The sequence below is a fragment of the Colobus angolensis genome, unplaced genomic scaffold (genome assembly GCF_000951035.1).
Source record: "Colobus angolensis palliatus isolate OR3802 unplaced genomic scaffold, Cang.pa_1.0 Scaffold286, whole genome shotgun sequence".
Classification (NCBI taxonomy): Eukaryota; Metazoa; Chordata; class Mammalia; order Primates; family Cercopithecidae; genus Colobus; species Colobus angolensis.
This window is the reverse complement of record NW_012116110.1, coordinates 1,214,026-1,236,612: the sequence shown is the minus strand read 5'-3', so window position 1 is coordinate 1,236,612 and position 22,587 is coordinate 1,214,026. Positions and strand designations below refer to the sequence as shown.

Here is a 22,587-nt window from a genome sequence, read left to right as displayed (position 1 = left end):
GAAGACCACAGCATTGGAGTTCTTTCTGGACAGAGCTCTCTGGTGCAGCTCTTCAGATGTGCCCTCTCCTGCCGTCCTTTCTTGCTCCTCTCTCTTTTCCACAGCCCCCACTTAGTCTGTATCTGAGGTCTCTCTTTAAAAGCTATCTTCTGCGCTCCATTTCTTTGGCTGACCAGGCCTTCGTTATTTCTCATCCAGACAAATTTTATTACCTCATAACCGGTCTACCCAATTTCCAGGCTCTTTTGTGACCCATGTCCATCATGCCAGTAGCCAGTCATTTCAGACACGTTTGAACAGCGTTTCTTAAAAACAGTTTGACCGACGCTTTTCTGGAATACATTATATGCTCATCTTATTTCATGATACACACAGGATCAATGTAGAGTTGAAACTCCTTAGCATGGTATTCAAGGCCCTTCACAGTCTGTCCCCAGTCTTTCCTCCAGTTTATATTCAGCATCAGAGGTTGCAGATTCTCAGCACGCAGGTTGAAACTAATCTAGATACATTTTGGTGTGGCTTGTATAATGTCTTAAAAATTACTTTTTATTAGTTGGATAAATCTGATTTCTCTCTTCACTTGAAAAATCGTAAGGCTTGGTTGAGTATACAACTTTCTACCTGGCAACAATTGGCTGGGACATATAGCCTCTACTCTTCTTAACTGGGCACGTCTGTTCCAGTTTATCACAGCCTTTTCAAGCTCTTGAGACACTGTGGCAGAGTGTTAGTTGACACTTCTTGTCAGATTTCCTTTGGTGCTTTTTTGACATTCATTTGAACCCTAGAAGCATTTATGTTAGCAGCTATTTGATACATATGTTCATTGCAGCCACAAGCAGCATTCTTCCATTCTTTGACTCTGTGTGTACTGCTGCCTTACTTCTATGCCTTTGCTGAGGCCAGGCTCATGTCTTAATGTTGGCATTATCAGTGTGGTTGCCAGCACATGCACGTGCATGTACATGCACACACTTAACACTGTGAAGCCTTTTTGACTGCTTCAGGAAGCAAAAATTATTCCCTGCTCTCTTATGGGAGCCCTTTATTCAGATGGCTTGCATAATAGTATCACTTGTCACACTGTATTTTAGCTGATTATTTAAACAACCTTTTTCCTGGCTGGAATGTGAGTTTATAGGAAAAGGGATTGTGGATCATTTTTGTTTATTCAGAACCTTTACGTGTTCAACAGACATTTTTCAAATGAGTAGTAAGAGTTTGTAAGCAAGAGGTTTTAGCTTAATCTAGCTATTGATTCTGTGACTGTGTACTATAATAAACAAGGCCGCTCTGGTGTTTACCATATAGCTTTACCTCAAGCTTCACTTCTTGTGGTAACCTGAATGTATTTTGGAGGAAAAGAATTACTGATTCAAGTTGGCCTTGAATTTATTTCTAGATGCACGAAAACCTTTCTCTGTTAGAGACAGTTGTCAAATCCAGTGACCATTACCAGGTGACTACTGGCCTTGGGCCATTTCTAGAATGCAGTGAGCAAGAAAAGCATGTTGATTTTTCTCCAACTTCTGTAGCATCCTTTTATCTTCTCCCTGTTATAGCTGAAATTTAGCTACTTTTCTATGTATAATGTGCCCTGATTCTTTTTCTCCCTGTGACGTGACGATGGGTTAGGCATATATTGTAGTGTGTGTAACAAAGAAACATTTATTTGCTGGTATATGTTCTAGTGTTTGGAGAGAGACATGTTTAATTTCAAGAGACTGTAGAGATTTCAGTAGCTCATATCTTTTTGGTGAAACTGCAGAGGAAATGGTATATTGTTGATGAAATTGAGAGAGTGAAATAGTTACAACCGTTGATTATACATGTTCTTTTTCAGGTCTTTGTTTCAGTCCTGACCTGCAGAAGGCAAAGTAATTGCCTGTAGTGTGGTAGAGTGAAAGAGCATCTGCTTTGCAGGACAGCAGACCTGGATTTAAATTGAACTCATCAGCACACTGAAGTCACTTAGCAATGACTTAGCAAATTACTTAACCTCTTTCTTCCTATTTGCACACCAAAAGAAGGAAATACTAATCAAGACCTCAGAGGGTTGCGAGGATCTCATTCTTTAATTATGTCTGATACTTCTAATCTAGTTACTTCTCCTAGTCCTTTCTCATTCCTGTCATTGCACTTTACCCCTATCTTTTATATCAGACTGGAATCTTTACTGAAGGAAGTCTTGTCTGAACCTGAGTCCTGAATGAGGAAGTTTTAGCAGTTTGTGAAAGAGGAGAAGAGAACGGCCTGTGGTTGTATATGTTACTAGGTACCACTGATGGTGGTTAAGGCTGTTGATGTTTTAAATTCCAAGACTCTTAAAAGTCAAAAAGTATCCCTCTGCTCAGCAGTCACTGCTTAACCAGCTTAGGAGGTTCTTTTGCTCCCTCTGGAGGCATCCAGTCCCAATATCATTTGTGGAACTGGACTAGGAAATACAGTCTTTGTAACAGGAATTACCATTCAGTCCTTACTGTATGTCAGAGACTGTACTAACACTTCAAGGGTTTAGTCATCTAATATCCCCATGATAGCTCCATCTTACATATGAGAAGGACAGTGAGGCCTAGAGAGATTAAGTGATTTGCCCAAGAATTCCCGGTAAGTGATGGAGCTGGGCTGTGGCTGAACCCGGTAGCTGCTGTTGTTCTATTAGGGAGGGACCTGCCAGTAGAGGAAATGTTACTTTGATAAGTCTTCCTGTATCTTCACATAACCATAAAATGAAAAGCGGAGACTTAAGTACTTGCTGTGTCAGTTTTTGCCTTGTGCTGCTGTACAGAAGTCTCTCATGGAGGATGAACTTCTTGTCTTATGATGGAGGGAGGAGGGGAATTGTGTTAGAAGTACAAACAAACAGCAACTACCATTGGTCAGACATATTTTCTTTAATGTAAAAAGGGAGATTCCAAGGAACTATGCCAATTTACCTAGGTAGAATAATCACTTTTTAGAAAATTGTAGATGTCAGAAGAAATTCCAGAGGCTTTCCCATCATTTACAAACCTTTCCATATAACTACTTGACTATGAAGGGTTTTTTTGTTATTGCTGCCTATTTTACAAGTTTGGAAATTTAGACAGTTTTACTAAGGGAACAACCTCCTCATTATTCCAGACTTCCTTACTTATGTTGAAAATACTCATTTCTTGGTCAGTTAGTGATGGCGTTTAAGTGAACAATATTTATCGAATACCCACTATGTGTCAAAAAGCTGTGGAGAAGTGGAATGAATTTCATTGCTCTCAACACCATGAGGTTGATGTTATCATCCTTGTTTCACTGAGGTTCCAAGAGGTTAGGTTATGTAGGTAGTAAGTAGAGAAGCTGGGATTCAAACCCAGGTAGTATGGCTTTAAGGAAGGCTTATCCTCTTACCACTCCTTTGTGCTGTGGTCAGACATGGAGCTGCTTTTGACCAGGGACTGTGCTTACTCATCTTCAGCCAGCTCAATACCTGGCTTATTGTAGATGCTTACAAAATTTGTTGAGTGAATGAATAATTTGAAGATGTATTAGAGAGGACCTGCCTGCAAAAAATTTATGGTCCAATTAAGAGGACAATATTTATGTAAGTAACAAAAGTAAGATACACACAAAACAGAGATGAGGCCAGGCGCAGTGGCTCACACCTGTAATGCCAGCACTTTGGGAGACTGATGCAGGCGGATCACCTGAGCTCAGGAGTTCAAGACCACCTTGGGCAACATGGTGAAACCCCGTCTTTACTAAAATACAAAAAATTATCTGAATGTGGTAGCACGCGCCTGTAGTCCCAGCTACTGGGGAGGCTGAGGCATGAGAATCGCTTGAGCGTGGGAGGCAGAGGTTGCAGTGAGCCAAGATTGTACCACTGCACTCCAACTTGTGCTACAAAGTGAGCCTCCATCTCTAAGGAAAAAAAAAAAAAGAGATGAAAGATTTTTTCCAACTAGGTAGGTTAGGAAAGGCTTTAAACATTTTTTTTTGTTAAATATTAGGAGATGGGAAGACATGAGGCAGAAAGAATAGCAAGCAGGTAACTCTGAATTCTGTTCAGAGAAAAGAAGGTAGGCAGGTAGGAGGTGTGTTCATAGGATAGTGGGGTTTGACTCAGGTGAAATGTAACATGTGAGGGAAAGTAATGGAACGCCAAGCTGATCAGGAGATTGAGATCAGGTTTCAGAAGGCTTCATTTCCTGGTACATTTTCCCACTACCTTGTGTTCTAGTCATGCTCTGTTATCCATAATCTCTTGGAGAACAAACTATGTGTGAAGTTCCATGCATTTTTATCTTTGCTCATACTTTTTCCAGTATGGTAAGGTGGTGCCATGACCACTTTATTTATTTAGTCTTCCATGTATAATTCCACTAAGAATTAATTGCAGCTTTTTTGGTGGGCCCCAAAATGTGGTTTATGTTTCTACTTCATAATTATTTTGCCTTATATAATTATTTGTTTATATAGTCTCTCCAACTTGAGGATAACCTAGAGGCAAAATTAGGTCTTATTTATCATTACATTCAAGCACTCAGTCCTAAGGGCCTACTTTAATCTTTGTCCATAGTCAATACTTGGAATATTTGTGGATTTAAACTGAATAGTGACATAGAATATTTTATTTCCTTTTCTTGATAAACATTTAGTGCCAAAAACTACTAAAAGTAAAAAAATGAAGAGGTTAATTATTCTTCATAGGCATAATGTGTTGTAATGTATGTAATGACTTAGAGGTCAAAATAAATGTGTGCTGATCCTACTGTTTGTTGCTCATTGGAATTGAATATTTCATATGCTCACTAGGAATGAAATCATAGGCCCCAAATAAATGTTAATCTCCTATTAAGATAGAATAAAATAATTGATTTAATTGTTAATGAGAGTATTTTTAAATGACTATTGGATGTGTTTATGTGTATTTGCTCTTAGATATTAAAAAGTTTGTATTTTACTTAAACACTGAAAATGTCCCAATTATTATGGGCAGACATTTTGTTTGCAGCATAATTGATTTGTTGGAAACAATTTTGATGTTGACTTTGCCACATGCTAATTGGGTGACTACGGGCAAATTGCTTAAATTGCAGAATTTCAGTTTCCCTATCTGTAAAGTGGGATAAGAATATTTTGGATTGTGATTATGAGGATTTAGTGAAATAATAATATAAAATGAAGTGCTTACTACCATGCCTCATACACAGTAATGCTAAGTAAATGGTAATAATTATTTTTATTATTTTATTACATGGCATTTAATAAGAGCTTGATAGGGTTGCCTTAATTTAGTACTGTGCCCCTAGATAGATAACCTTAATCCTAGAATTCTTTTCAGTTTTAGTAAGACAAAGACAATATGTCTAAACTTTGCTAATTTTGTTCTTTCAAATACAGGCTTATGGTGCTTATTTGAATATATAGGAATTCTGTCAAGACCATGGTAAATAAATAGCTAATGAATGTGAATAGCCAGTTCATAAGATGAACTATATGTAATAAACAATGAAAATGTTCCTATTAACAAATGTAAATTAAAATAAATGAATTGTAATTTTTTATGTCACATTCATTTTTAGAAATATATATAGGTCAGTTGTAGGGACATAAGTACACTCATGTTCCTTTTGGCAGTATAAATAGATACAGTCCATTTTAAAGACAATCTGGAAATTCTTAGTAGGAGTCATACTGAGTTTTATATTGTTTTGACATAGTACTTCTGCGTCAGGAAATATATCCCAAGAAAATAGCCTACAAGACAAAAAGTTTGTTTAAAAATGTTTATAGTAGTATTATTTATAACATTAAAAACAAACAGGAAACAGCCTAAAGAGTAAGGTGATTGATAGTATATTGGACTAAGGGATTGTTATGCAATGGTTAAAAACACATACTGTAGTAATAGAGGAGGATACATACGGAATAATACTTAGTGAAAAATATAGAACAAAGTTGTACATTTATCGTTGCTATACCTATGTAAAAATACGTGCAAGAAAGGATAATTTTTGCAGGAGATTGTAAATGAATTATGTTAAGTGGGTTGGATTCTTAGTGATTTCTTTTTTCCTTTTGAAAATTCATGCACACCGTCAATACTTGAGATATTTGTGAAGTTAAATGAGGTAGTGGCATAGAAATTTTGTTTCTTTCCTTGGTAAATATTAAATTCGTACTGAAAAGCACCCAAAAAAGGAAGAGGTTAATTAGATTATTCCTTATAGGCATATTGTAAAATTGTTTGTGTCAGCTTTTAAGAGAGTTACACTTACCAAAAGTAGGAGAGGATCTTGAGGGTAATCTTCGTATCCCTGACAGCTTGGAAGAGGGTATTTATCATTAAAGTTAGTATGACATGAGATATATATTAGTATAATGTGATAGAGAGAAAGAGAACCTTAAAAGAATGAGAAGCCAAGCTTTCAAAGGTAGGACTATTTGTTTTTAATACGACTTCTCTTTATTTTAGAATTGATAGATGTCACATGTACCCTGCTGCTTCTAAACCCAGACTTTACCACTGCATGGAACGTGAGGTATGTCATTTTCGTTAGTGATATGATAAAGTTTATCCAAATTTCTGAAGACATATTAGCCCCATAAGTTGTTAGCTTTTGAAAACGAAATATAAACCATCTTACACCTATTTCTTCTACCTGTTCTTTATATCTGTGACAATTCTAAATATGCATTTTGCCCCTTTTTGCATGGTGATGTCTTCATAAACTTTCTTGCCTGAAATATAAATTGTCATGTTGAGTTACAGTATACTGTTTGATACATGCTTTTATTTTTCCTTCATTTTTTGGGGTGGGCGAGTAATGGGCAATTGGCATAACTGGTTGGCTTGTGAGGCATATAACATTATATCACTGGTATTTGAGAAGCACTGCAGTATAGTGGAAAGTGTATGGGATGAGAAAGAAGGGAGTCATGCTTAACTCTGGCTTTTTCCCTGAGCAGCTGAAAGGATGGAATTGCCCTTTACTGAAATGGCAGTGTCTGGAAGAGAAGCAGATTTAGGTAGGGGGTGCTTGTTATAGGTCAGGAGTTCAGGTTGGGACATGTTAGACTTGTGTCCAAGTAGTTGTATATTAATTTAAAGTTCAGGAAAAAGGTCTGGGCCAGATGTAAACTTGGCAGTTACTAACATATAGATGGTTTTAAAGCCGTGAAACTGTTTTAAGATCCCTAAAAGAGTGGGCATAGCTAGAGACAAGAACCAGTTCAAAGACTGAGCCCTGAGACATTCTAGTTTTCTAGGGTTGCACAATCCAGGACAGTAGCCACAAAGCCATATGTGGCTATTGAGCCCTTGAAATGTGATTAGTCTCAACTGAGATGTGCCACAAGTGATAAACTGCGCATCATGTTTTGAAGACTAGCAAAAAATGGAAATATCTCATTAATAATTTTTATATTGATTACTTGTTGAAATTATAATATTTTGGATATATTGAATTAAATATATTTATACTTGTGTTTAATATAGCTGTTAGAACATTTTAAATCATATATGACTCGCATTTGTGACTCACATTATATTTCTATTGGACAGCACCGTTCTAGCATTTGCAAGATGAGGAAGAATCAGCAAAGGAGACTTTTAGGAAGGTACCATGAACTTAAAATTCAGAGCTTTTTTAAGGGTAGGGACCATGTCTTTTTTTTTTTCCCCCTTTGTTTCCTTAGCATCTAACTCTAGTGCCTGTACATAATAGATATGCAATTTGCAAATTGGGCACGGAAATCAAATTCAGTGAAAAAGAAATCAGAGTAATAGGGAAGTAGGAATGCCATTTTTATTCATGTTCTTATATTCCTCACCTATAGAGAGGAATTCAAAAATCCTTCAACAAAATTTCTCACTAGCATAGCATATATGCATAGATAGGTACATACACACACACACACCTGTATACATATGTGTATACACACATGTTATTCATTGTATATTCTATAAGCCAGTTGAGCATTGGAGAAAAAAATCTAGGCTTAAGATTCATGGAACTTAGTCCCGTTTCATCATCATCACCAATAGAGAGGAATTCAAAAATACTTCAACAAAAAATTCTCACTAGCATAGTATATGTACATACATACATACACACACATATATGTATACACACATGTTATTCATTGTATATCCTATAAACCAGTTGAGCATAGGAGGAAAAAACCTGGTCTTAAGATTCATGGAACTTAGTCCTGTTTCAGCAGTTAACTAGCAGCTGACTTTGAGTATAACTTTTGATTCTCAAGAGTTTTGTTTTTTTATTTGTGAAATAAAAGATTTGAATTAGGTGAATTTTTTTATGATTCTATTAAACTTAAAAAAAAATATGTGTGGTTTGTTCTTATAAAGGGAAGTTGCTCCATAAATCTAACTTGAGGGGTGTTTATGATGGTTCATCTTGAAAATTATTCTAGTTAGATGATTAGTAAGGTTTTGTGCTAGATGAGTAGAAAGGGAATCTTGATTGTTAAAAAATCCTTTGTGGATATGTGTTCTAGTAAATTTTAATATGTATTAGTAAGATTGATTGACATATAAAGACATCGAATCATAGGTACATTTTGAGCAACAAACTGCTAACTTCATAGTAAACTTCTCTAACCCTGTAAGGTCTCTATTGCATATCAAATACACAGAACTTTATTTTTAATTGTTAGTGGATCTCTTCTATATTAACCCTGGAAGGCATTGAGTGATTTTTGACTACATTTTTCAAACTGCTAAAGGATAATGCAATAGATGTCTAGTTCAATTTGTGGATATTGCAATCTTTGGGAAAGGAAATAGAGGCAAAAATAAGTTTCTGAACTAATCTCCTGTGATTACAGTGAGTGATACACATAATTTAAAATTTCAGCTGGTTTTTTTTTTTTAAAGAAAGAAGACTGCTACTTTTTTTTTTTTTTTGCTTTGAAAATTGGTGATTTACCTGATGAAGGAGGTTGACTTAGTAATAATGTCCTATTTTCTTCTTCAGTCTATGTACTTAGAGTAAGCAAAACACCTTTGAGCAACTAGAATAGTTGATGCCAAACTCCAGTGATTCATGTTCTGTACTCATAGCCTATTGGTTTAAATTGGTAACTTTATTTTATGCAGATGTGATGTTTGGTTCTGACATTTTGAGCTAAGAAACCTGAGCAAGTTACTGAACTTCTCCAGGATTCAGTTTCCTCGTCTGTAAAATTGAGGTATTTGGCCAGGCATGGTGGCTCACACCTGTAATCCCAGCACTTTAGGAGGCTGAGGCGGGCAGATCACGAGGTCAGGAGATCAAGACCATCCTGGCCAACATAGGGAAACCCCATCTCTATTAAAACACAAAAAATTAGCCATGTGTGGCGGCGCACACGTGTAGTCCCAGCCACTCGGGAGGCTGAGGAAGGGGAATCGCTTGAACCCAGGAGGCAGAAGTTGCAGTGAGCCGAGATCGTGCCACTGCACTCCAGCCTGGCAACAGAGCAAGACTCCATCTCAAAAAAAAAAAAAAATGAGGTATTAGGGAAATTTTTTTTATAGATAAAAAACAATTATGTGATTGCTATTAACTTTACTACCTATTATATTTGTCTATTGTCTCCTATTTATATATTCATTCATTTCAGTGGGCTGATGGATAGCCATTTGCTACTCTGGGGTATAATCCAATACTGTGTTATTTTGTTGCTGAAATCATTCCAGCTGTGGCCACTGGAAGCTCTTTCGGTTGCGCCCCATGTCCCTTTTTCACATCCCACTATATATTTTTGAGCACTTCCTTACTTTCTGGCTCTACAAGATGCTCCAGGCTCATCTTGTGTACTTCCTGTCCTGGTCCTAGAATCAGCCATTTCTAACATCATTAAAGAATGGTATTAGAAACCAAAATGTGGGTGCTAGAATTAAATTGTTTTTGAAAAACTTGTTTCATCAATATCCAACACCTACAAATGTTCAGTACTACCCCTGGCAATGTTTATTACATTGATATAAAAGTTTTGCTTGATGCCATCAGGTGATCTTTTTCAGTGTCCATATATTAACATTGATTGAGGTTGTTTCAAGCTAAGATGTCTTCCCAAAAATGCTGCTTAATTCAAAATAAAGATATTACCAGAGTGCCCATATTTTTTTTCTTTTTCTTTTTTTTAAATTCTGTACCTTAGTGGTCGCCCAAGGGAGTGCCCATAACTTAAGAAACTTTGTCAAAACTCAGTTATAGGGTAAGTGCCTCTTTTTTGAAGAAAATTTTGATTATCTCCCTTTATATATGGATATATATGGGAATAAAGGTAGACAGTTATAAATAATAAGAGGTCTTAAATTTAGCAAATGGAAATTAAGCCTAATACAATCAATTCATTATAGTAGTTGTTTTTTAAACTTTAATGGGCATCTTTTTTTTGTTTTGTTTTTTGAGATGGAGTGGCACTGTATTGCCAGGCTGGAGTGCAGTGTCACGATCTCAGCTCACTGCAACCTCTTCCTCCTGGGTTTGAGTGATTCTCCTGCCTCAGCCTCCCAAGTAGTTGGGACTACAGGTGTGCGCCACCATGCCCAGCTAATTTTTTTATTTTTAGTAGAGACAAGGTTTCACCATGTTGGCCAGAATGGCCTCAATCTCTTGACCTCGTGATCCGCCCGCCTCGGCCTCCCAAAGTGCTGGGATTACAGGCGTGAGCCACCATGCCCAGCCAATGGGCATCATCTAAAGAGCTTGTTTTAAAACACGTATTGCTGTGCCCACCTGAGTTTTTGGCTCAGTGGGATCTGGGCTGAGGCCTGAGTTCTGCATTTCAAGTAAGTTCCAGATGATGCTGATGTTGCAGTCAGGGTTCACTTTGAGAAACGTTGCTCTCAAAAGTGGTTAAAATTACATAGAGCAATATTTTCCTCCTTTTACTTTATAGATATCCTAACTTACTGTATGAACAAAATGTTACTGATTTCAGAAGGAAAAGAATCCAAGACTGCAAAAGCAATTGGCTGTTGCAAGAAAAAAAAAAATATTATATATACATATAAAATATATATATAATGACAAATTGGTTTCCTGAACATTGAAAGGAAAATAGTTGTTTGCTTTATCAAATAAAACTTTATAAATAGCATGTCTCTGTTGGAAAGAAAATGTATTGTGGTATTTAGAAATTAAATCCATCTAAGTAGATATGGTATAAGAGCTGGATTCTGGTTTTCTCTGGCTTAAACTTCTCTAAAGTAAACGAATTATCAGCCCTACCACAGGAAGGACATTTTAAGGTTAATAAATAATAACAAATGATCTGATTTTATTATAAAATTGTAGATACATTGAGAATTCAGTGAGAGTATAATATCAGCACTTATCAAAAACTTACCTGAGAAATTAAACATAAATTGTATTTACCTGAGAAACAGGTATGGAAAGCTCTTGTATGACATTCTTTATATAGTTGGCCCTCTGTATCCGTAGGTTCTGCATCCCTGGATTCAACCAACTGCAGATAGAAAATATTTGAGAAAACTATTGCTTTCTGTAGTGAACATATTCAGACTTTGTTTTTCTGTCATTAGTCCCTGAACAATATAAGAACTATTTATATAGCATTTACATTGTGTTAGGTATTATAAATAACCTAGAGATGATATGAATTATATGGGAGGATGTACGTAGGTTATATAGCAACACATTTTATATCAAGGACTTGAGCATTCGCAGATTTTGGTATCCGTAGGAGGTCCTGGAACCAAGCCCCAACAAGATATCAAGGGATAACTGATTGCATTGAAGCTTTGGTTGGGCTTGAACAGTTTTAAAAACAACCAAAACATTACATTGCTTTTACTTCTGCTTATATTAATATTTTTAAAAGGAATGGCCTAGTATATCAAGGGCCATGTAAGTATTTTACCTTGTTATTAGCTCTTTTGGAAACTTATCCAAAGTAAGAATACAAAAGAAAGAAGTCATAAGCACAAAGCTTTTCCCCCCCACTCCCCAGATTTGTTTTAAAATAACAAAAAGTTAGGCCGGGCGCGGTGGCTCAAGCCTGTAATCCCAGCACTTTGGGAGGCCGAGATGGGCGGATCACGAGGTGAGGAGATCGAGACTACCCTGGCTAACACAGTGAAACCCCGTCTCTACTAAAAAACACAAAAAAACTAGCCGGGCGAGGTGGCGGGCGCCTGTAGTCCCAGCTACTCGGGAGGCTGAGGCAGGAGAATGGCGTAAGCCTGGGAGGCGGAGCTTGCAGTGAGCTGAGATCCGGCCACTGCACTCCAGCCTGGGCGACAGAGCGAGACTCCGTCTCAAAAAAAAAAAAAATAACAAAAAGTTTGAAGCAACCTGAACGTCTAACAATAAGGGAAAAGCATAGCTACTGAATGAAAACTATTCAATCATTTAAAATGTTCATTACAAAAATTATATAGAATCATGGGAAAATTCTTAAGATATAATGAGAGCAGGATATACAATTATATGTTAAAATGTATGTGTGATAGGGAAAATTCAAAAATAAAAAATGGTAATTTGGTTAGAATAGTGATTCCATGAATGATTTTTCCCCAACCATATTGTGTTTGTTGTATGTGTGGTTTTGTAATGAAATAGATGATGTCAAGTCCTATTTAGGAAACTAGACCAATTCTTGATTGGTATTGGATTGGCCCTGTAGATACGACTATCAGGTCTCATAACTTTTGGAAATGAGATAGGCCAGAAAACCCCTTTGCCCTCACACAAATAGCTAACATTTCACCTGTTGATTTAAGACCTTCTCTTTCTGCTTATTAATTTGTTATATTGGGATTATGAGAATACATTCTTGATTACTGCATGTCACATTTATGAGTGTTTTGTATCCCAGAGTGGCTTGGGCTTTTTTTCTTTTTTTTTTTTTTTTTAAATTCTTAGACATTCACTTCACAATGAGGCTATATTAAAAGCCATGTAGAACCTTTGGCTATAAGAATAAAGTAATGTTTAATTTTTTTTTTTTTTAACAGGAAAGAACTAATCCTCTCTGGCACTTTAAATCCAATTAAGGATTTACATCTGGGAAAACTCGCCTTAACTAAGTTTCCAAAGAGTCCAGAAACATGGATTCACAGGTGTGGTTTAGTACTCTTACTTAGGATTCAGAATGGCTGGAGAAAGAAACATGACATGTGCGAGGCAAGGTTACATATCGGTTCCAGAGCATGAATTCTGAAGTCAGGTTACCTAAGTTTAAATCTAGGCGCTATGTAACTTGCTACCTAAGTGTTCATGGGAAATTACTTAACTCACCAAGCCTCAGTTTTCTCATGTGTAAAATGAGAATAATAGTTACACCTGTCTCATATAGTTAACAGTCAAGTTTACATGAGTTAATGCATGTAACACTCCCACAGTGTCTGGCACATATTACATAATAAATGTTAGCTATTATTAACTCTTTGAAGCAGTTGTGGAGATTGCATTTATAGATACTCAACTGTAATGAGCAACATGGATTTTAAAAGCTATTTTCCTGGTAAAGATGGTGGTGGTGATGGTTGTGGTTATTAAAATTAACTTACAGAGAAAGCTAAGGGTAACTGAGGTGAATGCTGTGTACGCTGAGCTAAAGTTGCTAAAAACCATACATGCAAAGAACATTTTTAGGTTCAAAGCCTGGGACAGATAACCAGAATGCAATTTAGGACTCTCAAAATCCTGGCCACCTGGAAGCATCTTCCTGATGAATCCTGTGTAACTACTCTTATTTGATCAAAGTGGGATGGTGTGGGCTTGCTGGTCAGGACCAATAAAGAAGTTACTCTGAAATTCTCAGTTTATTAAGCCACTCTAATTTTTTTAAATCCTGGGCATTTTTAGGATCTTATGTCAGTGCAAGGTGTCTTGGTAATCATGCCTTTAGTTAACACTGTAGGTCAGCTTCTTCCAAACCACATAGTCAGTTGTATTTTCTTCATGACTAGAAATTGAGGTAGTATACCACAGAAAGGTGTATGGCTGTGTGTATGGGGGTTTGGAAAGGGATGGTGGCAGGGGAAAGGAACTGTTAAATATGCATCCATCAGTTTATTGGCTTGTCTAATTTTTTTATCAAGCAATATTTTGTTAAATAAGAAATTCCATTATTTTAAAATGACAAAATGAGTTTTCTTACTCAGTTTCCTGTACCTTTGGGTTTGAATACTTTAGTCTAAAAAATGCTTTTATATGAGTAAATTATTGGTACAAACGAAACCCATTAAGTAGCTTGAAACACTATTTAGTGTTTTTTATGTAAATACATGCTAATGCAAATCTTAAATAGACAAAGGGAGAATTTGTGGTTAAGGATATTTTGACACCTCCTTAATGGTTTAATGAATTGTATTTGTTACCTTCCAGATTTTATGCTATAAATACAGAATTTTGCTGAATGAAAGCTATCAGAATGCAACTTCTTGTTTGCAAACAAATGCACATAGGGTGAGGCGTGCATATATAATTAAAGATGTGAAACATGACTCCTTGTAATATTTATCAGCCATTAATTTATAACCTCTTACCACCACCACCACACACACACACCAATTGCCTTTACATGTCCTGGTCAAGTGGAGTTTTGGGATTGTCATTTTAGAAGTAATGACATTCTCTGAATTACAGATTTTAAAGTTTTTTTTTTTTTTCTTTTTTTTCCTTTTTCCCCCTTCATCCATACTGCTAAATTTAATATCATCGTAAACAAAACAACCCTTCCCCATCTCCAAAAAACTGGACTTATAAATAGGTATTATTTTGCATTGTCTCTGGATGGAAATTAAATTAGGGACAATGAAAACTGGTTATTTTTCTCTCTGGTTGATGTTCTTTCTGTGTTCTCTTTCCCACATGCTACCTTAACAGGCGATGGGTGCTACAACAGCTAATTCAGGAAACCTCCTTGCCTTCCTTTATGACCAAAGGAAATTTGGGAACAATTCCCACAGAAAGGGCACAGCGACTCATACAAGAAGAGATGGAGGTCTGTGGTGAAGCAGCAGGGAGATACCCAAGCAACTATAATGCTTGGTCCCATCGCATCTGGGTTTTACAGCACTTGGCCAAGCTAGATGTCAAGGTAGGGATATTATTGTCTCCTGGGCAGACTGCCTATCTGCCCTTAAAATCTTCTGGTAGTAGTTCATCCTCAGAAGAGCTTTGAAGGAGTAGAGAAACTGATGGTCTGGCAACTTGAGAGAATCGTGACAGCTGCTACCTCTGGAGAAACCCTGTAATTAAATGAAAATCTTGCATTCCCCACCAGTGCTGTTTTTGGCAGTCTTAAGGCTAGTGCAGTGGTAAAGCAAAGGCAGGTTTAACCAATTGAGGAAGATTGAGCATAACTCACTTTATCCTGAAACAGGAAGGGAGATTATTAAGCCTTATAGAACTGGAATTGCTATTTCTTGGTAGTGTTTGGTTATGTGACAATATACTAAGTCAGCTGGCTGTCTTTTCACACTTTCGTCCTCTGAAAAGAGGGAGAGGAGGGCAGGGAATAGACGATCTCACCCAGGTGTTTTTAAAATTGGCTGAGTCTGTAAATTACCTGGGGATTCCTAAGTCCCACTCCAAGCCTACTAAGACAGAATGAGGGTCTATCTAGAGATCAGTATTTTCCACTGACTCAGGGTTATTTGAATGCAGAGCCAGTTTGCAAACTCTCACAGCCTAATCCTTTCAGTTTAGAAATGAGGAGATGGAGATTTCCAGAGAATTTTAATGGCTTAGACTTAGCTACAGTTGTACCACTTATTATTCATCAGAATGAGAGCCAGGTGTCCCTTTTGCTCCTTCTTAATATACTACAGTGTCTCAGGTTTTTCTTTTCTGATGGTGTCACAGTGCCATAAAAATCTAGGGTGCTCATCTAAAAAGCTTCTCAGGCTTGAGACAGTTAAAAGAGGTCAAGTTGAAGATCGAAGTGCCCCAGCTGGTGCTTTCAGATAAGTGGGGAAGTGTTATATAATTTTAACTTACCACCCTCTTCTTCCTACATCCCTCTTCCCATGCTCCCATTTCCCTCTTTGTTTCCTGGCGAGGACAAATAGGAGACTTTTTACTTCCAGAGGATTTTAAGCCAATAATTCTGGAAGAGAAGCCTTCCACTTCCAGTTTATGTGGCTTTGAGTTTCAGGAGGGGTGGCCGCCTAATGGAATAGAAAGAGCAAAGGCTTAAAATCACATCAACCTAGGTTCAGATTTTGGCCCCACTAGCTATATGTGGAAAGCAAGGTTTTATTGTTTTCATTTATAAAATAGGGACTCTACTGTCTGCCTCTGTGTATTATTGTGAGAGTTAATTGAGTTAATGGATGTAAATTACTGGGCATCTAATAGAGGTTCTCTCAATTTTAGTTCCTTTCTCTGTTCCTCCAGAGATAGAAAATTGGCTGCTAGTTTGCTTGATCAACTCAGTGCAGTTTATTCATGAAAAAGTATAAAACCCTATCATACCCACCAACTGTCCTGTATACTGGGTATGGCAGTAAGACATAGTGTTTGCTCTCAACAAATTGAAAATCTAGTGGAGAAAGTAGACCAGCAGTTACAAAGCATCAGAATACAATGGGAGCACAGAAAAATGGTTCTTCATCTAGGATGGGCTTGTTGGAAATAGCTGCCAGGGGAAGGAAGATATATTGAGTCGGGAGGCGTGATTACAAGTTGTTTGGTGAGTAGTCAGGGATATGGAGTGCTTGGTGGTCATCTCAGATCTATGACTTGATGGTGTGTGGGAAGAGGAAAGAGATATGAGGAGGCTTGGAGATAAAAAGGAAGGCACAGTCCGGGTTGACTGAGAGGTCTTTGGAAATTTTTCTGCCATGATGTGAACCTTTTCAAGTGACATTTCCATAAAATCAGGAACAAGGGGCCAAAGTGAAATTCTTGGTTACTTGAGACTATCTGGTGGTAAGGATAACTCATTAATGGTGAGCTCAGCTGCCAGGGTCCACTCTTGGGCTCAGATGTCATCACCCTTCCTTGACCCGCCCTTGGAGGAGGACTTACCATTCTTCCATTCCCCACTTGCCACTGCAACATCTCTTGCTCTTGTTATCAGTAAGGAGTCCTAAATTTACCAAATCCCCTTTCTGTTGTTATAAGCCATTGGGCCCACCTAGAACATTTACTGCTATGCTTTGTCTATTACAGGAGGTAATCACAAAAATACCAGTAGTCTAGATCAGCTTAAAAATATATATGAAATCAGCTGGCATTTTTTAACTTAAAAAATTGAAAATGACTTTTTAAAGTGCTGGCCTTGAGTATTAGTAAGAGCATGAAAATGAGCATTATTCAAATGTTATAATCTTACTGAAGGGCAACATGGCAGCACTTATCACACTTTGTAAAATAGGGTGTTATTTTTAGAGTTCTGCTTCCAGGAATTCATCATAAAGAAATAATGGAAAATGAAGTATGGTAGAATGATTAGAGGCTTCACTCAGTGGTCATGCAGACCTGCTTTGCATTCTGGCTTTACCACCAATTTGCTGTGCAGCCTTGAGGAAGTTGCTTAGCCTCTTACACCTTCAGTTTTCTCTTCTGGAAAAAAAGGGTGATGATAATTCCCATCTCACTGAGTGATGCAAATTGAATGGGAGAATTCATATAAAGTGGCTATCAAAGTGCCTTAACTAAGTGCTCAATAAACACTGGCTATTAAATATAGAAGTTTGATGTATAAAAGTAGCATTTATAGTAGTGAAAAACTAGAAAATCTGTAGCCCTTCAATAATGAGGGAGTTGTTACATTACAGTCCATCACATTGGAATATTTTGTTATGACTAAAAATTGTATTTTAGAAGATGATTTAAAGGAAAATATTCACAATAGATTATATTAGGGTAGGCCTAATATTATTATTTATTTATTTATTTTTGAGATAGGGTCTTGCTCTGTTGCCCAGGCTGGAGTGCAGTGGCACAGTCTCAACTCACTGCAGCTTCCACCTCCCAGGTTCAAGCGCTTCTCCTGCCTCAGCCTCCCAAGTAGTTGGGATTACAGGCACCCACCACCACGCCCAGCTAATTTTTTTATTTTTAGCAGAGATGAGGTTTTGCCATGTGGGTCAGGCTGGTCTTGAACTCCTAACCTCAAGCAATCCACCTGCCTCTGCCTCTCAAAGTGCTGGGATTACAGGCATGAGCCACCGCACCCAGTAGCCTAATACAATTTTTAATGTATTTATTAGCATTGAATGAGACTGCAAATACTTTAAAGTGTTTGGAACAGTGCTTGGCACATGGTAAATGCTCAACAGATATTTATACATACACACAACAATGTTATAGATTTTGTTCTTGTATTTTTTATAAAAACATTTTCTATTCAGAAAAAAGAAAGAATAAAGATTGATTAAAAGTAGTATGGGGTGGAATTATGACACTAATTTTCTATTTTATGTTCTCTCTGATGTCTGCATGCTTAAATAGACATTTAAGTAAATTTTAAAATATTTATATTTGAGGGTAGTGTGGCAGGAAAGATTCACAGTCAGGCAGTTTATTACTACTGGCAAATTACAAGTTAATATAGGGCTTCACATAAAAAAAGCACATATACTCATTTCTCCAAAAAAACATACCCACGTCACCAATAAGGACAGGAAAAGATATTCAACATCTTTACTGTTAGGGAAATGCAAATCAAAACCACAGGGAGTGAGATACCACTTCACACCAAAATACGGACAATAATAAATGTTGGTTAGGATGTGGAGAAACTGAAATCCTTATTTATGGCTGGTAAGAATGTAAAATGGTGTAGCCACTGTGGAAAGCAGTTTGGCATTTCCTCAAATAATTAAACATAGAATTACTATATATTAATAAAACTACAGTTAATATATATCATATTCTTGGAGAAAAACATGCATTACCATATATGACACTAGTTCTACTCCTAGGTATATACCCAAGAGAGGTGAAAACACATTCCATACCAAATCTTGTATGAGAACGTTAATAGCCACATTATTTATAATAGCCAAAACGTAACACCTTACCTGAGGAATGGAAAACAAAATGCAGAATATCCATGCAATGGAATGTTGGCCATAAAAAAGGAAGGAAATACTGATACATGCTATAATGTGGATGAACCTTGAAAACATGTTGATTGAAAGCAGTCAGATTCGGGGCCACATATTGTATGATTTCATTTATATAACATGTTCAGAATAGGCAAAACAGATTAGTGGGTACCAGAGGCTGGGGAGGAGGGAATGGGGTGTAACTTCTAATAGGAATGGGGTTTTGTGGGGGTGGTAAAAACGTTTGAAATTAGATAACAGCAATGATTGCACAATTCTGTGAATATATTAAAAAACACTGATTTTTTTTTTTACTTCAAAAATGATTCTAAAGTACATTAGAGAGAATAAAGCTTAAAGAATAGCTGAGAAATTGTTAGGAAAAACGATAAGGAACACTCTACCATTAGATACTTAAATGTTTAGTAAGACAGTAATTAAAATTGTGATGCTATTTCAAAAATAGACTCAGTAATGGAGCAGAATATAAAGTCCAGAAACAAATTCCAATACATAATATGTACATATTTCATTAATGATGAATATGGCATTTCACATAATTAGAGAAAGGATTCCTTGTTCAATTTGTGATGCTGGTAAAATTGATTGACTTTTTAGAAAATAGAAAGTTAGGTTTTTTTTGTTTAATCTTAAATACCAAATTGAACTTTAAATGGAATAAAAACCTATATGAAGAAAAAAGAGACTCACGTTATGCTAAGTGAAATAAGCCAAGCGCAGAAGGATGAATATTGCATGGTGTCACTCGTAGGTGGACTCTAAACAAGTTGAACTTACGGAAGTAGAGAGTGGAATGGTGATTGCAGGAGTGGGGTTATGGGAGGGAATGGGGAGTTGCTGGTTAAAGCGTACAAAGTTTCAGTTAGGATGAGTAAGTTCTGGAGGTCTAATGGTAGAACATGGTAATTACTGTTAATAATGTATTCCTAAAGATTTCTAAGAGTTTATCTTAAATGTTCTTATCACAAAAAATAAAATACCTATGTGAGGTGATGGATATGTTAATTCACTTGATTGTGGTAATCATTTCACAGTGTATACATAAAAACAATATGCCGTACATCATATATATGTATGTATGTGTGTGTGTATATATGTATGTGTGTGTGTATATATGTGTGTGTATGTGACATACATATATATATACACATATATATATACACACACATACATATATACACACACACAAAATTTTAATTTGTCATTTACACTTCAATAGACCTGAGGGAGAAAAGAAAAAAGAGAATTTTACTTGACTCCAAATCTTTAAAAAAAAGAAAAGAATTTTAAAAATCAGTTGCAGTAATATACTGAAAATAATATTTACAACACATATGACAAATAGAGACTTAGTATCTTTAATATGTAAAGACCTCTTACAAACTCATAAGAAAAATAATGACTATCACAAATAGTAAATTAGACAATTCATGAAAGTAGGGAATTAGGCAAAATAGGCAGTTCATAAATGAAGAAACAAAGGAAAAGTGATCACATAAGAAAAGATATTTAGCCTTAATGATAATTAAGGAAATGTAAATTAAAATGAAACGTGATTCTTATTAAATTAGTGAAGATTAAAGTATTGATGATGAATTTAGGAAATAAGCATTAACATGTACTTCCAATAGGAATATAAATTATACAGCCTTTCTGCAGGGCACTTTGACAGTATGTATTAAGAACCTTATAAAGTTTTTTTCTTTGTTCCAGCAAGTATATTTCTAGAAATTTCTCCTAAATAATTAGATATGTACATAGATTTATATATGAGTGTTACTTATACAAGAGTAGAAAGAAACGGGGGAATGGTTAAATTCTGATAATCTTGAGGGTGAAATATTTTACGAGTTAAAAATTATAAAATAATATTTAATACCATAGGAATATATTTATAATTGAAGTGGAATAAAATTAGTACAAAAGAATATCCCAGATTTTTGTTAAAAATAAACTCTGCATGTGTGTACATAGAAAAAAACCTGAAAGATTTGTTTTATGCCAGAATGTTACAAGCAGTGATCTCTGGCCAACAAAATAATTTGTTTGCTTTTTTATATTTTTCCATATTATTGGAATTTTCTATATTGATCATTTTGTATCACTTTTATAATCAGAAGAAAGCCCAAATGTTATTTTTAAAAGTTTACAGGACCTACAGCATATGTATTTTTAGTAGTCTTTCATTTTTAACATGTTATCCCTCTTTTTCATAGCCCTGCATCTGCAGTTTTCTTGCGGTTTATTTATTCACTTACTCATGTTTTCATATGGAAATAGGAAAAGGAGGATATTTAAGGTATATCACATAAAGGTCATTTATCCCATCAGTACCGTACGTTAAAGTCATATCTTTATATAGTGTCTTTAGATCACTTAAAAGTTAATTGGATCACTTAAAAGTAATGCTATCTTTTTAAAAAAAATCATTCCCTATATCTTTATATCTTTTTATTCTAACAAGAAAATGCCCTGAAATTCCAGTTAAAGTTTCTTCTTTCATTTAATACGCATCTTTATATCTTAGGGAAAAGAATATAGTGGATTTTCTCTTTAAAAGCCTAATAATTTTTTTAAGAAAGTGATTTTGTTGAAGATATATGTATATTTTTTTCCTTTTTGAGATGGAGTCACGTTTTGTCACCCAGGCTGGAGTACAGTCAAGCAATCTTGGCTCACTGCAACCTCTGCCTCCCAGGTTCGAGTTATTCTCCTGCCTCAGCCTCCCAAGTAACTGGGACTACAGGCATGCACCACTGCGCCCTGCTAATTTTTGTATTTTTAGTAGAGACAGGGTTTCACCATGTTGGCCAGGCTGGTCTCCAACTCCTGACCTCAGGTGATCCGCCAGCCTCCCAAAGTGCTGGGATTACAGGCGTGAGCCACCGCATCCAGCCAGAATATCTTTTATATATGTGCCATTTTTGCCTCAATATTAAATAATAAACTGCAATTTTATACATAGAAATATCCAGTTAGAAATAATCTAAATGTTTTTCATATTATATAAGTTCACTTTAAATAAGTAGAGGACTCTTTTCAATCCATATTAAGAAGCCGTGCCAAAATAAAAAAGCTGCTGTATTACAGCCAGAATGTTCTACAGGTTTATTTTTCAAAAATGTAATAAACGTAAGATTAGTTTTTATTTCAGGTAGGAGTTTATCTGGTGCTATTTTTTGCTCACCCTTGAAAATCAAATAAAGATATTGTTTTCCATTTCTCAGAGACTTGCCAGCTCTGACCTCTGTAATAAATTTAGGTGGCTGTGAATAAACTCATTGGAACTTAAAGGAGATGTTTAAAACATATCACTGATACAACTTGACTATCTTGGCTGGAAGTAATCTTACTCCTTTATACTATTCGCCTTATTTATTAAATTGTTCATTCATTCATTTCATAAAATATTTATTTATCCACCCTGATGTCAGTAGGTATAGGAGGATTGAAGTATCAAATAGGAATGAATGAATATCTTAAAGCCCTCACTCACTGAGTTTAATGGGAATGAAGAGATGCACTGAAATTCTTTAATAAAT

The 22,587-nt window shown here is 36.1% G+C and overlaps 1 protein-coding gene across 1 annotated transcript in view; it reads left to right on the top strand.

The window, feature by feature from the left end:
- PTAR1 (protein prenyltransferase alpha subunit repeat containing 1) overlaps positions 1–22,587 on the top strand; it is a 57,096-nt gene that overhangs the window by 18,744 nt on the left and 15,765 nt on the right. The window contains exons 4-6 of the mRNA XM_011948910.1: positions 6,458–6,524; positions 12,974–13,078; positions 14,850–15,063. Coding sequence (XP_011804300.1) covers positions 6,458–6,524; positions 12,974–13,078; positions 14,850–15,063 — 386 coding nt within the window. The remainder of the gene's footprint in view (positions 1–6,457; positions 6,525–12,973; positions 13,079–14,849; positions 15,064–22,587) is intronic.